A 17,008-nucleotide genomic window follows, 5' to 3' on the forward strand; every position below is an offset into this window, starting at 1 on the left:
GAAATAAATATATTTTTACGGATCACCGTGATTACCTTTAATGAACCGTCACTATCATGTCTAATAAATAAAATATTTAATTGTACTAAAAGTCCATATTAGGTTAGTAACAAAGACCTATGAACTTAGAGTTAGTATTGTATATTCAAATTAAATTAACATAACATCTTGGCTATAAGTCGGTATGGAGTTCTATCCATCTCCGTAGGAGTAGAGGGTCCTACTAATGTAAACCGTGAAACAATTAAAACTAACGGGCTAAACGGGCTAAATCTTTGAGCTAATCAATTATTTGCAGGTACGGCGACATGGCGGTGTCCAACGCTGTGGGATCCAACGTGTTCGACATCTTGGTGTGCCTCGGGCTGCCGTGGTTCATCCAGACCGCCATCATCCAACCCGGCTCGCAAGTCAACGTCATCAGCAAAGGTACCTGGGCGGCTACTACGAAATTCGAAAATCGAAGTTTTTATCGTACCATCCCTCTCACTCTCGTATTAAATAATATTAGCGTCAGTGGGACGGCAAGATACGAAGCTCGAATTTTGCACTTTGTAGTATAAGGCTTGGCAGCGAACAATGTATCGTGCAGTGACGTGGCACCAGCAACTTTACCGCGTAACAACTTGATTCACACCAGATTGTCTACGTTTTATACGTGACGGCAGTGATGTGATGACAGATGTAATAAAGTTTGTTTACACTTACTGGGAGCCTTTGTTGTTTTACGCGATTCCATTTGTGAAGAATTTGTGTTTATCTTATCACTATCCTGCAGGAAATTAACAGTTATTCTGGATAAAACTGAACTATCCCATGTCCTAACGCTATATTCATGCCAAATTTCACACAAATGGCAAGGCACATTCGCATTTAATCATAAATATTAGTAAGCATTGTAAAGTCCGTATTGAGGTGGCTATTGGGAGCATCCTGTAAAAGGTATCAAATTAAACACCTAGACTAGACTGTCATGTCTTGAAACAATATCCGGAATATTTTAGCTGGTGGTTTGGTTAGTTCTGACTGAAGAGCTCTGTCAATATTTTTCAGAGTTACGATGTTACGACGATGTCAGGCTGGTGACTATATCTTGAATCGGAAATTCCGTTCAAATACTTTTAAACTCATTTAAACTAATTTATCTGATGAAATAACTCTGATTAATTCTAAGGCACTTTGTTTAACGAAGACCTAAAAAACTAAAGTCACCGACATAGCTCAAAGAATATGCAAGTTGAAGTGGCAATGGACAGGCCACATCGCTCGAAGAACAGATCAGATAACCGTTGGGGGAGAAAAGTCCTCGAGTGGCGATCACGAACCGGAAGACAAAGAGTTGGCAGACCTCCTACTAAATGGGCTGACGACATCATGACAGTTACAGGAAACCGGTACAGGCGAGTTGTCCTTTATTGTAGCGTTCTAAGGGGGAGGCCTTTGTTCAGCAGTAGGGCAAAAGTACCTACCGTTGGTGGCCACTGTACCGTTTATAGCCATTTATTGTTTAAATACACGTTTGAATATATTTATAGTAATAATAATTAGTAATAAAACATTACAAACTTTATTCATTTCAATGAACTAAAACAATTTCTTTACTCACCCGCGACCTTATACATTAAGGTAAGTTCATTGATATGGACCTCCGCAAAGTAACGCCTGATTCAATAAATTATTTATTCACTAGCTTTATGCCCGCGACTTCGTCTGCGCGGATCTAGGTTATCGCGCGGTGGCGCCCTCTACCGGAATAAAAGGTATCCTATGTTGATCCTTGGGGTTCAAACGACCTATATACCAAAAATTCATTAAAATCGGTTCAGTGGTTTCGATGTGAAAGCGTAACAGACAGACAGGCAGAGCTACTTTCGCATTTATAATATTTGTAGGGATTTCAGTATAAACTTTTGACAACTCACTAAACTTGTTTTAATACTATTAAGTACTTTTTATATGTTACTTCAAATGTCACCCTGCCAAAAATGGTGCTGAGGTGGCCAAAAACGGTACTTCTTCCTTATACTTCTTCCGGCTGATGAAGATAATGGTAATAACTGTGTGTCCCCAGGGCTGGTGTACTCGACGTTCTCTCTGTTCTCGACGGTGGTGTTCCTGGTGGTGGCGACGCACGCCAACGGCTGGAAGCTGGACCGCAAGTACGGCGTGGTGCTGATGATTTGGTACCTCCTCTTCATCACCTTCGCCAGCCTCTACGAGCTTAACATCTTCGGCAACTTCAACCCGCCTGACTGCATCTCCGCCTATTAAACCCGGTGAAGCTTCATGCTTAATACTAACGCTGTATTCAGACTACATTCAATTTTAACCTCATAGGATTTGTCTTGTGGTAGTGCTTGTCTACCTTAAAATGACGCGTCCCTCAACTAAATCAGTTGATTATGACTAAGAAGTTAGACAGCCAAATCCTACAATAACCGCCTGGTCTAACGGGGAACTAAATGACCAATAACAATGACATTTATGTGTGTATTCCGCCCGTATTTTGTAAATATGTTCATGTGCGTAAATGCGGTGGTAGGGCGCGTCATTTTAGACAAGCTCTATCCTCCTGGGGCCCGACATAAAATTTCTGTTTTGACACTGTTTTGAACCCAAAATCAATCAAGTAAAGTTCAAATTATTATTTTTTATGTCCTCAAGTGAGGACCGGGAGATCCAGGAGGCTTAAATGTTCTTGATTAGGTATTTATCTGAATTTGAAATTTAATGTCATTGTCAAAAAAAGTTGACATTTGCTGACTAATATCCGAAAGTTAGTACAGTCACCAGCATTAATATCTGCCCCAGCGGAGCGTGCAAAAATATCTGACACGTCCTTCCGGCCCTAGAAATAGAGTCGTATCAGATATTTATGCACGCTTGTTGTGTCAGATATTGGTGCTGGTGACTGTACATACATGCACAGATTCTCACGAGGTTAAAAATAATTTGTTTCATTTAAGAATTTTGTATGGTAAAATATCAACGAATGATTCGATGTGAATTAACGTCGGATTGTGGACGTTTAAAATATACAATCGGATGATTTGATTCCTGATCCATCGTAGATCATTCTCACAATAAGTTTCATAATGTATTCCTTTGCCAAGCAATGCGATGACACTATGACTTTTTTGTGAAAAGGTTCCACAGTGGGTTACGATTCAGTTGCTTCGATACTACATTACACGGCACGACGGTTTTTGCGTGCCTTCTCACAGGCTGGTACAAACCGGTTTGTACAGTCAGCAACAAATAGACTAGCAGTCATGGTGCTGAAAATGATCTAAACACTCCCTTATTACCTTGGCAGTAGGTAGTCGTGTGTCATAATTTCATAATTTTGAGCACCGGAGCCGCTCATCTACTTCTGCTGCTTATACATTGGCGTTAGCATAATCTCACTGCTGAGGGGCACGCAAACATCCTCGTTTTACAGTAGTATAATCTAGTGGTTTTCTTTTGGGATAGTTACCTTGTTCTTTGCTAATACTACATCTAGCTATAATATGCGCCAGTGAGTGGCAAATATGAATGTATTTTTGGCACTTTTTCTGTATCTGGATGGGTCCACACGTTCGACAAACGTCGACAATTTCACAGGACGCAGGCATTTGATAAAAGTGGGACGTAAGACAGGAATAGCCTATTCTCAGTTCTAACATAATGACTGTGTCCTCAGATATCTCGGGGCGTTTTAGACACTCCAATATACTTGATGGACCCTGGGGGTGATGGACTCGGGCGTTAGTCGTGAATAAAATCATTAATCTAAAGTCCTAACCAGTTAGAATTACGTCAAAGTTTAATATAAAGCGACCAAGGTGCTCAAACATATCGAAAAGCGTCTTGACAATAGATACGTGTTTTGATAAACTTGATCACCTTGTCCTCTCTCTTATATTTCACTTAGATTGTACTGCTTTATGTTCACGATAAAATGAAAAAGTGGTAACAGTGCTAGACAACCAAAGAACCGCATTGAACCCTTACATGTATTATCTGTGGTGTCGTGTTTATTATGTTGGCTACTCTGACGCGGTATTGCCAGTGGCATTAATTATAATCATAGACAATTTAATTAAATGTTGAATCTTATTTAATAACGATTGATATAAATTAAATAGATGTTCTCTTCTATTTTACGTACGTTGGCCTACTTATAAATCTTTGTAGATACTATTTTTGTGATTATCGCGAACTTTATGCTAGTGAAACATATTTTAGACAGATACTGCGATAAGTTTTCTACTACATAATGCCATTGTCTTATGATGAATTAAACATCGATGTTGTTCCGCTATCCGATATGTAAATGATATCTCTATGCGTAAGTATGTATTTAAATAACTACGAGTATGTTACGTAGGTTTTTGTAGATAGTAAATGCATTCATGTTGAATATGATTTGTTGAAAAATTGGTATGATTGATTGACATTAAACATTTACCTAAGTTTCGTGTTATTTTTAAGTTACATAATGAATATATCTACTTCGTATAACACTTTACATTCACATGAAATGCAACGATATTATTTATTTAGTTTTCTGTATTGCAACGCTGAAATAAATGGACTAGCGCATTACACTTGATAGTCCTGATTTAGGAAGGTAAGTATATAGCGAAGCGAAGGCCTAATTTTTTTTACAATACACACAATACATAGGAAAGCTAGCTATTCCATAATATTTATAGTTAATAGCAATGAAAATCGGTCAGCTATCTTAGTTAGATACCTACAAATGGAGACAAAGAAACTGTCTGTCAGGTCAAATGGAACTAGAAATTTTGAGGTATTCTTTTGATATTTTAAGTTCTGGCCGTTTTCATGGCTCTTAATTTCATTAGATTGCACTGGATTATCTTTTACTACTTTTAAAATACTTAGACGAATTTTTTCTTGTTGTTAAAGTGCTGTAAATAGTGTTTTGACTTAAAGTACAATAGTTTTAGGCCATAAATAACAAGACACTCATTTGTAAAGATCAGCATAAAAGAAAACTTTAACAAAATGGCTAAATTAAGTAATCCTTTATCATGCCTCCCTTTTTTCTTTTACTTACGAAAAGTACGAAAACACTTATTATTATTAAAAACATATAGGTACCTAATGCGAGGTATTAATCGCATACTTAGGCGCTGAACAAATAACCCTCCTTCGGGTAGGTCGGGTAAACGAGGCCTATACTCGCAATCTCGTATATTGGGGTTGGATTTCTGTATTCGTATCGTGCAGTCAAGTACAACGACCAAAGGTACAAAAATGTGTATACAGAACTTTATGCACTTAATGTTAAAGTCCTGTATACATGTTTTGTAACTTTGGCCGTGTCGATGTATTTGCACTTGACTGTACCTACCGGTTCAAAGTTCTTTATAATTAATTCTTCTTATAATTAGTTCTTTATAAAAAAAATTTGCTACGCCGTAAGCAACTGCAGACACAGAAAGTATATTTATTTAATAAGCCACCAAATTTCTACGCTTGGCTGTGATGAAGGATTATACATAATATTATACAAGATGTCTTAAAACTCTTCCGGATTATTTCAGCAGATTCAGGTTTAGTGTGACTCCGCCTTATAAAAGTTTTCTGAGATTTTTTTATTGTGATTAAGGCAAGTTATCAAGCATTAGCGTTGATCGATGTTCAAGCGTACCGCGTCAAACGCGTGACTAGGTACAATGAGGGTATTTCGGCGAGCAAAATATCGCTAGATGGCGTTAGTATCGTGAGGTGCGTTTGACATTTGCGTCGCGCTCGTGATTGGTTAAATAACTGAGCCAATCGCAAACAAGACTGAAACGTCAAACGGACCTCACGATCGCGCCATCTAGCGATATTTCGCCTGCCGGAAAACCCTCATTTGAGACGAAATTCCAATGAACATCCTTTAAAAGAGCGTTCATTCAAACTAAGCCAATAACTTCCTAAATTATAACTGAAGAATTTTAAGCCATCTATATTAAAATGGACATCGATAAGAGCCGGCTACAAAACTATATTTTAAAGGGGTATACATGATTTTATCGGTCACCTAATAAATGTATTTTTGGTCACCTAATAAATAATATTTGTTCCTAAAGTATTTAGATCTGTCACCTAAATTGAATCACCAAATAATATTAAAACGGTTACCTAAATATTAACTAAAAATTACTTGGAAATAATATCGATCATCAAATAATTATATAAGGTTTCAAAATAATAAAAGTGTCATTAAAACTGAATCACCAAACAATATAAAAATGTTTACCTAAAAATTAATTTTTGATCATAATATTAGCATATTACGTGGCAGTCATGCGGTTTTCCCTTTGATGATTGATGGTAATGGTAATTGATGGTGAATGCTGATGATGATGATGGATGGTAATTTGAATTTTAAAATAACGAAATTTCATGCCGTAAGTATTAGCAATAAAATGGTCGGTTCTGGCACTTCGCCGGCGGCTACCGCGGCACGCTCGCATCGCTCGCTCGACTGGCGCGCTGAGGGTTGCAGTTCTACCTAACACTCCTCCAGACCTGTAGAAGAATTGGTAGAATCATTTAATTAAGGAACAGATCTATTTAATAGGTAACAGATCTATTATTTTGGTGATTAAATTTTGAAGATCAAACTATAATTTAAGATACCTACAGGTTTACATTATTCTGATGACTCATATTAGAGACAGTTTTGATTAATATGATGACTAATATATTAATCTTAGGGACAGATATTATATAGGGTATTGCCGATTAGAGACACATCTAAAATTAGGTGACAGAAAATATAGTTCCCATTTTAAAACAGTTAGGTGTAACTTCTAGCTATGTTTCTACGTATGAGGTTCAAGATTAAACATTGCATTTGGGATTACATGAAACATTTCATTATTGAGATAAACAGTTTAAATTTTTTTTTTTAAACATTCGACGATACTTCGTGACATTATACATATTATAAATTTTATCGAATTAATTTTTTCCATACAACAAAAGCATCGAAATTTGACGAATTATCTAACAATAAATGTCTGCAGGTATTTCCTACTAGGTATTAAAAATAAATATTTTAGGTATTAAATTTAAACTAATAACAAGTCCAAATTCAATCCGAAATCGATGCTCATGTGAGTGTGTTCAGAATGCTCGTCTCTTTCAAGCGTGATTGAGGTCAAACGCATTGCTTTAAAAATTTATAGCTTTGTTGCACTATAAAAATTATGGTTAAAAAAACAAAAACAAATAAACTTCCTGATCTTCCATGTATACTAAATATTGACTGAAAAAGTAATTTTTCCGATAAAAATACCTCCATATTGTTTACGATTCTTCCTATCCCTGATATCCTACCTGTGATCTCATTAAAATACTCAAATATAAATTATAATATTTATTCGACTCTTTAACCTTTTAACCGAGGAGTGGCTGGCTTAAAGACGGTGTTAAAAATGAAATTTATTCTGAATATTTCAAGTTATGATTGGAAATGCAAGACTTTTTTCTTTTTCAATACATTTCAGCGATGTTCAAAGTGTACCTACATAAATTTATGTGATCTTTGAGCAGTGTTCAAATAAAATGATTCGTAAGTACCAAGGTAAATGGTGTTCAAGGTCTATTTAGACGAACTTCTCTAACCACTTTCTAGCATATTTCGAATAAAATAAATAAATAATTTAATACAATAACACCTGGTTGCGGGGGAAAAAATTATAAGACATCGTTGGTTAAAAAGTTAAGGGTTATTTTCTTTGTTTGTAGTAGGCATATCGATCTCAAAATGTTGTAAATGTCCTATTAAATTATATATGCCAATTTTTAATTAAAGAGTGGGTGTAGTCAATTTATTTAAATTGGTCTTATGGGTTTTATTGGTCCGCCATTGTCCTTAAGTCCATCGAATAAATTATTTAAATAAATCAGAAAATGTCCATACATAATTGCATAATATTAATAAAATATATTTGAATTTTACATAAATTGAAATGATTTAAAAATTAACAGTTTTTCACTTTAATTGTTAATTATTATATAATTTTGTTAAATTTTTTGACAAAGTGTAAAAAGGGTAAGCATGTTTGAATAAAGCTTAATTAATGTTTAAATATTTAAACGTAACATGGTTGTCTTTAAATATAAATTATGTTATGCTGTATATATAAAGTAGGCATTACCTATCAATGCGACAATAAAATATTGTTTTTACTTAATCATCTGTTTTGATCCTTGTCGCCAAAAATATAAAACAGTTAAATTATAATACAATATAACGATTTCTGATACTAAGCATCGCTATACATAATGTAAGTAAAGGAGGGCAATTGGAATTGGAGGGCAAAACAGATAGCTAAGTATCTTTTTTTTATTTAACCTTAAAGCTTTTGGCTCGTGCATAATTTTGACGTAGTAGACTTATAAATAAAAGTAACGAATATTCAATTATGATCTCAATTTGTTACGAAAAACTTTTAGATACTAGTTACAAAAATCCTGAGTACTGATAAGAATCAGTTAACCTAATTAAATACTGCGGACGATAGATCGTAAGGTTTGAAACAATAAATTTGTTTCGAATGTATTCGTCTTAGCATCTGATTACTATAGAAAATCTAACAGCGCCTCTAGCGGCGCGTATCAGCGACAAACTGTTCTTGTAATATTAGGAACTTGCAAGTGAATGTGTTTGAAATGTTTGTTACAACAAAAACTCACAATATAGGCACAGATACATGTAAGAAAAATTATAAGTTGTATCAACAAATGATTGCTAGAAGATTGAAAAGGTTAAATTCAAATGCTGGTCAAGGTTAAATTTTCTTAATTTTTTTATATGTAGTGTCCGAAGTAAACATATTTTTGCTGTTGATTTGTATTAGAATTTGAAAATATTTTTGTACCTTGTTGTTAGATTTTATTTTATTTTAAATATTCATAATGATAAAATTGAAAAATTGTAAATAATAATAATACTTAGTTCTGGTGAAAAATATCGCAGAAACTGTGAGGCAATTTTGAAATGTTGTTAAACATAAATAAAAAGGAAAGGTTTGTCCTGTTCCTGACCACATGATAGCATTTAAATATATGCATCAATTAATAATGTCAATTTGATGTGAAAATCAATTATTACTGCGTAAGTACATGCCCTAACAAATTGAAGACGTTATTATTTCTTACGTTTTATTTTATTCAAAATTTTCTTAAAGGGAAAAGTTGCGTAAAAAAGTAAAATTAGTACTTATTAGTCGATAAAAGTAAAAATTCACGTTAATTCCATATACAATTTGCCGTTACTACTGAACTCTATATGTACAATCGGTGACGCACCGACAGTATGTCGGCTACATAACGTTGGCGGGAACTTTAACATGTAGAGGCCTTTGTATTTGGATGACGTATTTTTTTTTCATTTCCAGTAAAAAATTGATGATGTCACACACTATTAGTCTTAAATCTATTTAATGTAATTACATTGTCCTAAATTTAGGAACTTCCAATTTGTGAATAAAATAGGTACAATTTCTTCTACCGATCATAATTCACATGTTGTAAAATATTTCGACCGTGCATACAACAACTTTTATATAGGAAACAAAATACATAGTAGAGGACCATTATAATGTAATGTAGTATTCCTGCATTTACCTGTTTTCTTTACATTACATGTAGATGTAAGTTTAATTATAAGCAATAGATTTAGCTTGTTAGTTTTATAATTTTTGTTGACTTACATACTCACTGACCCAGATAATTTTCGAGTATAAAAAAGTAGGATATATTGTAGCTAAATTAGTGCTATAGATGTTTTCTACTATGCCAGAGCTTTATTCATATCCTATATTATAAGAAGCATTTATCAAGCCGCTTCGCTTATCTACATGCATATTTCATTCACGAAAGCCATGTTACACGACATCGAGTCACCGATATACAAGTGGATATTTTATGATATTATTATATAGGTATTTATAATTATTTCATAACTCTTACACGACTGGAAAGCGGTTTGAGTGTGTAAAATTATTTACAAAAATATATTATTTATTGTAATGAAGTTACTTTTAAGTTAGCTATTTAAAAAAAAACATGCGCACTATTGTTTTACTACGACGTTATGTCTATATCTAGATAGAACAGTTTCCTAAATCTATGTATCTCAAAAACTTGCAGCAAGCTAACCTTACGGCTTGAAGTATAATAAATAGTGATATGTGGGGTTATTGTTCAAACTATTAGTTCTTTTAGCTTAATTACCTAAATAAATTGGATTTCCTTTTAATTCTTCCTTTAATGTCGATTTAGCAGCGCAAAAATGTAAAACTCCCTTCTATTGACTGCAAATAGGTATTTCTTCACTTTTGAGCACAGTTTTTTTATGCTGCATGTATAGTAGAAACACCTGTGGCCCATTTTACGAAGCTACAAGTTACAATTTACAAGAGGTCTAGTCTCTGTGCAATGCATACTGTTAAACAAAGACTACCGCTTGTGAATTGTAACTTGTAACTTCGTAAAATATGACACATAGTGTAATATAGTTCATTTTCCAAAATCCTTTTTAACATACATTTTTATAATATTGTGTACGAAATTAAATGGAACAGATAGCTTAATCGCATTAGTGCAAACATAGCAGTAATGATACTAGTCACTTCACTTGTCACCTTATCATTGTAGTATTAGCTCACTAGCTACCTACTACTAATATCGACACAGCTTCATATTGATCACACTTTAACCTTTTCAATGCATCGGACAGGTTAAACACTTACTTTTCACATGTCCATGTTTGCTGTTAATTTTAAAACGTTCAAACTGATTTGATTGATTTTCAGTAAATTTTAATAGCACGCTATTTTGATAGCTAGGTACGCTATCGTGTGTGTTTCTTGTCACTTCAAACAGCATATTTATTTATTTTATTGTTTAATAATTGATTTGACTAAAACGCATCGGTTTCACGATCACAATGTTACTGTTTACACTTGTTATTTCCAAACCTTAAGTGCAACGATGTTGAATGACAATCTGTACCTACATCCTTCAAGATTTAAAATAAATGCTTGAAAAGTGTATATTCTCTCGCCGTTGTACATTTTAGTTTTGCTACCGCCACCCTACCTACCATACGTGATACCAGACCGACCAAATAGCTAACAGAACTGACAAAAGGGTACCTTACCTACCTAACTATATTGGACCTTTCGAGGCCTCGTGAGACTGTGGATCCTGTACGGAAAGACTTTTCTAGGTAATATTGTCAAGCGAGTTACTTACATGAAATAATTTAAATTAGAGGGCGTCCATAAGTTACGTGAGTCAAGCTAAACATAATGCCATCTCATCAGGGGAAAAGAGGGGGTCGAAAATTGGTAAAATTCACCTCACGTACTTTACCTACCTATATAGATATGTCATGCAAGCTAAAAAGCCTGTATGATAAATTTTTACTCACATTAAGTAAGGCTGCTGATTATGATTACTAATACAATTGAAAAATATTTTCATTTGAAAAGACAAATTTAAGTTTTGTATGCTGGAAGGTTAAGTCACAAGGTTTTACCTCCGTACGAAACATTTTTTTATCATTTTCGAATTTCATTGTTTTTCCACTACTATTACAGTTTCCAGTATAGGGTTATCTTAGCACCTTACTTGTTTACCCAATGAGGGTTTACACAGAGGCGAAATATCGCTAGATGGCGTTAGTATCGTGAAATCCGTTTGACGTTTGCGTGCGATTGGCTCATTTAGTTATTTAACCAATCACGAGCAAACGTCAAACTGAACTCAAGATACTAACGCCATCTAGCGATATTTCGCCTAAACCTTCATTAAACCTTCATTAGGTATAGCGCTGACCGTTAAATTCTGCGCATGTGACAGCCGCGCATGCTAATCAGAGCTTTACGCTTACCATGTACCCGCTCCGCGCATCTCTCAGTCCCCTCATACACCTTATTTTGTTAATTTCCGCAGTAACGGTCACCATTACACTTAAACTACATTTCAATAGAATCTGACAATTTTCTAGACATTTAAGACACCCTAACGTGAGCACACTTAATTTAATTATATATGTCCCTGTTGATGTGATTATAATCTAAAAGGAATCAAAAAATAATAATAGTCACATCACGAAGACCTAGCCTACCCGGTGTTGATATTAGTTGGCTGGAAGTGTCTACAGGATTGTCAGATTCATTGAAATGGAGTAAGGTGCAACGGGCTAACTAATATACAAGGTGGGCCCTGTAACAGGAGCAAAAAAATAAACCACAGATTCCACTCTTTTTTTTAAGTTCTACAACTTTTAAAAATAACTTATATTATGACAAGCAATGTATTGCGAAATCCGTCATTTTGTTACGTGACAGGCGATGTCATTTAGAATATTGGATGCCGTACATTGAATTCGTTTGAAATAAACATAATGATATAATTACTTAATTTTTGAAAGTTGCAGAACTAAAGTGGTTCCATTTGAGAAGCAGAACCTGTTTTATTTTTTTGCTCCTGTTACAGGGCCCACCCGGTACACTATGAAATTCCTATTCCTGTTGTCATAAGTTCTGTGTAACTCTACTGTCGTAAAGCGAGATGGTTCTAATGGTGTCAAGCCTAGAGGTTGTATTGTCTGACGCGCGACCAGTGAGGGCTACTGCAGGGCTACTACGAAACTCGAAGTTCGTGTCGTGCAGTCCCTCTGACACTTATACTATTTAATACGAGAGCGAGAGGGACGGTACGATACGAACTTCGAGTTTCAGATTTCGTAGTAGCCCTGCTGCATAATCCGAAATTTCGTATCATACCGCCCTCACACTCCTATTAAATGCTATAAGCGTAAGCTTGGCGCCACGCTACGAAAGTTCGCATTTTAAAGTTCAAGGTCAGGTGGGCTACTACCAAATTCGAAATTCGTATCGTACCGTCCCTCTCACTCTCGTATTAAATAATATTAGCGTCAGCGGGACGGTAAGATACGAAATTCGAATTTTACACTCGTAGTATAGGTCCAGGGCCGGATTTAATGGCCTGGAGGCGAAAAATGATTTTGAAAAAGCGGAAGAGTTGCGAAGTCGTCGAAAATTGGGTATTTTTAAACCTCTATTCAATAGTGTATTGTGTAGGTGGGCTACCTTGTGGAGACCCCGGGGCTGTAGCTCCAGAATCCCTGAATCTGGTCCTGCGCGTGATCGCATCCGCATCTGGCCAGTACCGACTACGGAGTGCAAAATTCTAACTTCGTTTTTTGCCGACACGCTGACGCTAATATTATTCAGTGTGAGAGGGACGGCACAAAGCGAACTTCGATTTTCGAATTTCGTAATAGCGCGTTTCTGTTTCTACCGAAAGCGATTTAGATTGCGATTGTTAGACAATATGGCGTTAGGTGCGGGCTAAACATAAGATATAATATGTGTTAACCTTCAGTATTAACCTGTATTCGTTGACGCTGTTTCGGTGTTTTCGTATGTTGCCGTTAGACTATTAGTTCAGTGGCGAAGCGTCCTTAAAACCCTATTCCATCGGTTTGCCCAATATTTACAAAATAGGACTACAGGACATACATGATTTATGAAAGATACTTATATGCGATCTTTTCTTTGGCTTTATCACGAAAATATCTGACGCTACGCCGCTGCTAGTTGTTCATCCCTGCAGGGCTCGTCCCGTGGGGGCCTCTTGAAATTATTGTTATATAAATGATGTTAAATAAAGTGTAAAATGTGGATCGATGTTTTTATTTTATTCCCTAAGATCGGCTCAGCAATAAAAATGAAATGTAACGTCACTTCACTTCTTATTCAACGTGTACCTAAACTTTTCCAATACTGGAGCAAAATCTATTGAATCTGAAAAGCACAAAATTGTCTGAACACGCCCTCAACCTCTTTGAAATACGTGTAGGTAGGAGTAAAGTTTTCTTCAAATCATCATCATCATCATCATCCCAACCTGTAGACGTCCCACTGCTGGGCACAGGCCTCCTCTCATAATGAGAGGGCTTAGGCTAGTTCCCATGCGGGCCCAGTGCGGATTGGGAAAATCACACACACCATTGAATTGCTTCGAAGGCTGACAGACACGACACAGAATGCCTATGTACATCACAAAAAAACTAATTTTTGAAACCTCAAAATAGCGCTATCGATCTATAGTGCCGTTTCACATGATATAGTATGGATAGGACAAAGCAGCGCCACCTATTATTGGGTAGCTATTACTAATTAATGCAGCTTAGCTATGTACTTAATTAATGCGATGCTAGGATGCTACTTGGGACTTGGCAGATTTGACGCAGCAGGGCTACTACGAAACTCGAAACTCGAAGTTCGTATCGTGCGGTCCCTCTGACACTCAGGGGCTGTTTCACCATCCATTGATTACTGTTAACTGACGGTTAAATGTGATGCCATTTCTATTTGTTTTGTTCGAATAGACGGAGACGGCATCACATTTAACCGTCAGTTAACAGTAATCAATGGATGGTGAAACAGCCCCTTATACTATTTAATACGAAAACGAGAGGGACCGCACGACACGAACTTCGAGTTTCGTAGTAGCCCTGCAGGACCGTCCTGCAGTTTGACTACTCAACTACGGTAGTACTATTAGTTATTCTGTGACTCAACATAGGATGGCGCCACAATACCGCATAACCCAAAACCCAATGTTTTCTGACTGCTGTAATGTCTCTAGATGGCGTTGGTATTGTGAAGTCTGTTTGATGTTCGAAAACCAATCCTAAACAAACACGGCTCAAAATGTTAAAAGTTGTCAAACGGACCTCATAAAAATGATAATAGCGCGATAGCGCCAACTATATTATGGCAGACCCATTTTTTTTACTTAGGGGCTGTTTCACCATCCATAGATTCGAACAAAACAAATAGAGACGGCATCACATTTAACCGTAACTTAACACTAACTAATCAATAGATGGTGAAACAGCCCCTTATTGTTGTAAATATTTTCTTACAGCCTTATTCATAAAAAATCCTTAATTGAGGTTTGATCGGTCTGTTACTTAGCAGACTGATTAAGCTTGTTAGACGGTTGTCAAGAAGTATGATTCATAAACGCTTGCTAGCAGTCTGCTAGTTGTTGAGCTGCTGATAGACGGATTAGACGCGTTATGTTGGCAATCTTGACAAATCAAAGACAAAAAATGGCCTCATCGATATTTAAAAAAAAAAATTTGACAGCAGTGACAGCAAATTAGCAGGAAAAAAAAAGCGAGATGTTTATTTTCCCGCCATTTCCGATCCGCATGTTTATGTTTAAGTGCAAAAAGCCGTAATTATGTTAATCATCCTAATTTTATTTTTCTCATATTTATTGTTAGTAAAGTAGTAAAGTAGCAGTAATTTTAGAGGATTTTTAAATACAAATTCCTGAAAATATTTTTTCCTGGTTTTTTTTTTAATCTTTGCGTAACTTCACCCTTCACTAAAAATATCTTCGGTGTGGTTTTTTGCTGTTGTCAAAGTCAGCTGTTCAAACTTGTGGCGGCCATTTTGTGACTTAGCAGGGAGATAAAGGAGGGTCTACGGTCCTCTAACTTTAGCAGAGCCTTGATCGACTGATTAGCGCTAACAGACGTTTATGAATCACGTTTTTTAGCATCGGGCCTTCAAGGAGCCTTCAAGGAGGCTCTAACTTTTTATGAATAAGGCTGTTAGACCTTTCTTAGACGAACCATTGACTTTCTGCTCTAGGTTCTTTGGCCAATGAGGCCGATGAGTTTACTAGTACGTTAATGAGGCATAAGACTGCTGCTGGGCTACTACGAAACTCGAAACTCTAAGTTCGTACCGTCCCTCTCGCTCTCGTATTAAATAGTATAAGTGTCAGAGGGACCGCACGACATGAACTTCGAGTTTCCAACAGACCTCACGATACTAACGCCATCTAGCGACTTCACAGCAGTCAGAAAACATTGGGTTATGCGTTATTGTGGCGCCATCCTTTGTTGAGTAGTCAAACTGCAGGACGGTCCTGCAGGGCTACTACGAAACTCGAAGTTCGTGTCGTACCGTCCCTCTCGCTCTCGTATAAAATAGTATAAGTGTCAGAGGGACCGCACGACACGAACTTCGAGTTTGGAGTTTCGTAATAGCCCTGCTGAACTGCAGGGACGGACCATCCTGCAGTTTGACTACTCAACAAAGGATGGCGCCACAATACCGCATAACCCAATGTTTTCTGACTGCTGTAATGTCGCTAGATGGCGTTAGTATCGTGAGGTCTGTTTGATGTTCAAAAACCAATCCTAAACAAACACGGCTCAAAATGTTAAAAGTTGTCAAACGGACCTCATAAACATGATAATAGCGCGATAGCGCCAACTATATTATGGCAGACCCAATTTTTTTTTACTTATTGTTGTAAATATTTTCTTAGACGAACCATTGTCTTTCTGCTCTAGGTTTCCTGTCCAATGAGGCCAATGTGCCTCATGCGTGACTTTACTAGTACCGTACATGAGGCATGAGACTGCTGCTGGGCTCAGGCCTCCTCTCCCACGCGGGCCCAGTGCAGATTGGGAACTTCACACACACCATTTAATTTCTTCGCTAGTTTGTGCAAGTTTCCTCACGATGTTTTCCTTCAACGTATAGCTCGTAGTAAATTTAATAGTATGTCCGCACCTTATTTTATTTCAGTTGAATTGGTTCCCAGCAACTATATATAATATCGTCGCTTCGGAGGTAAAGATACTAAAGCGACATTTGACCAACTTTACAGGAGAGCGATTTAAAGTTTTTTTTTGACGAAAAAAATTCATAACTCGTTTCTTTGTGAACACATTTTAGAATTTCTAAGACTGTATGAATGACAATTCAGCATACTATGAACTGAAATCTATAATTTTGGCCTAAGTACAATAGTTCAGGAGATAGGTGGCGCTTTAGTCATTCGTCTTCAACTTTTTGAGACAACGCAATAAGGTAAAAGGACTAAACGTAAGAATTGGTGTAATATATCATAATTTCAGATGACT

The 17,008-nt window shown here is 36.3% G+C and overlaps 1 protein-coding gene across 1 annotated transcript; it reads left to right on the forward strand.

Moving 5' to 3' along the window:
- The first annotated feature begins 303 nt into the window (after positions 1-303).
- On the forward strand, positions 304-13,733 carry LOC141442134 (probable sodium/potassium/calcium exchanger CG1090). The gene is made up of 2 exons (XM_074107041.1): positions 304-429; positions 2,072-13,733. Exons 1-2 carry the CDS (start codon positions 309-311, stop codon positions 2,269-2,271), a joined length of 321 nt encoding a protein of 106 aa, XP_073963142.1. The 5' UTR covers positions 304-308; the 3' UTR covers positions 2,272-13,733.
- Positions 13,734-17,008: the final 3,275 nt, after the last annotated feature.

The sequence above is a fragment of the Choristoneura fumiferana genome, chromosome 25 (assembly GCF_025370935.1).
Source record: "Choristoneura fumiferana chromosome 25, NRCan_CFum_1, whole genome shotgun sequence".
Classification (NCBI taxonomy): domain Eukaryota; kingdom Metazoa; phylum Arthropoda; class Insecta; order Lepidoptera; family Tortricidae; genus Choristoneura; species Choristoneura fumiferana.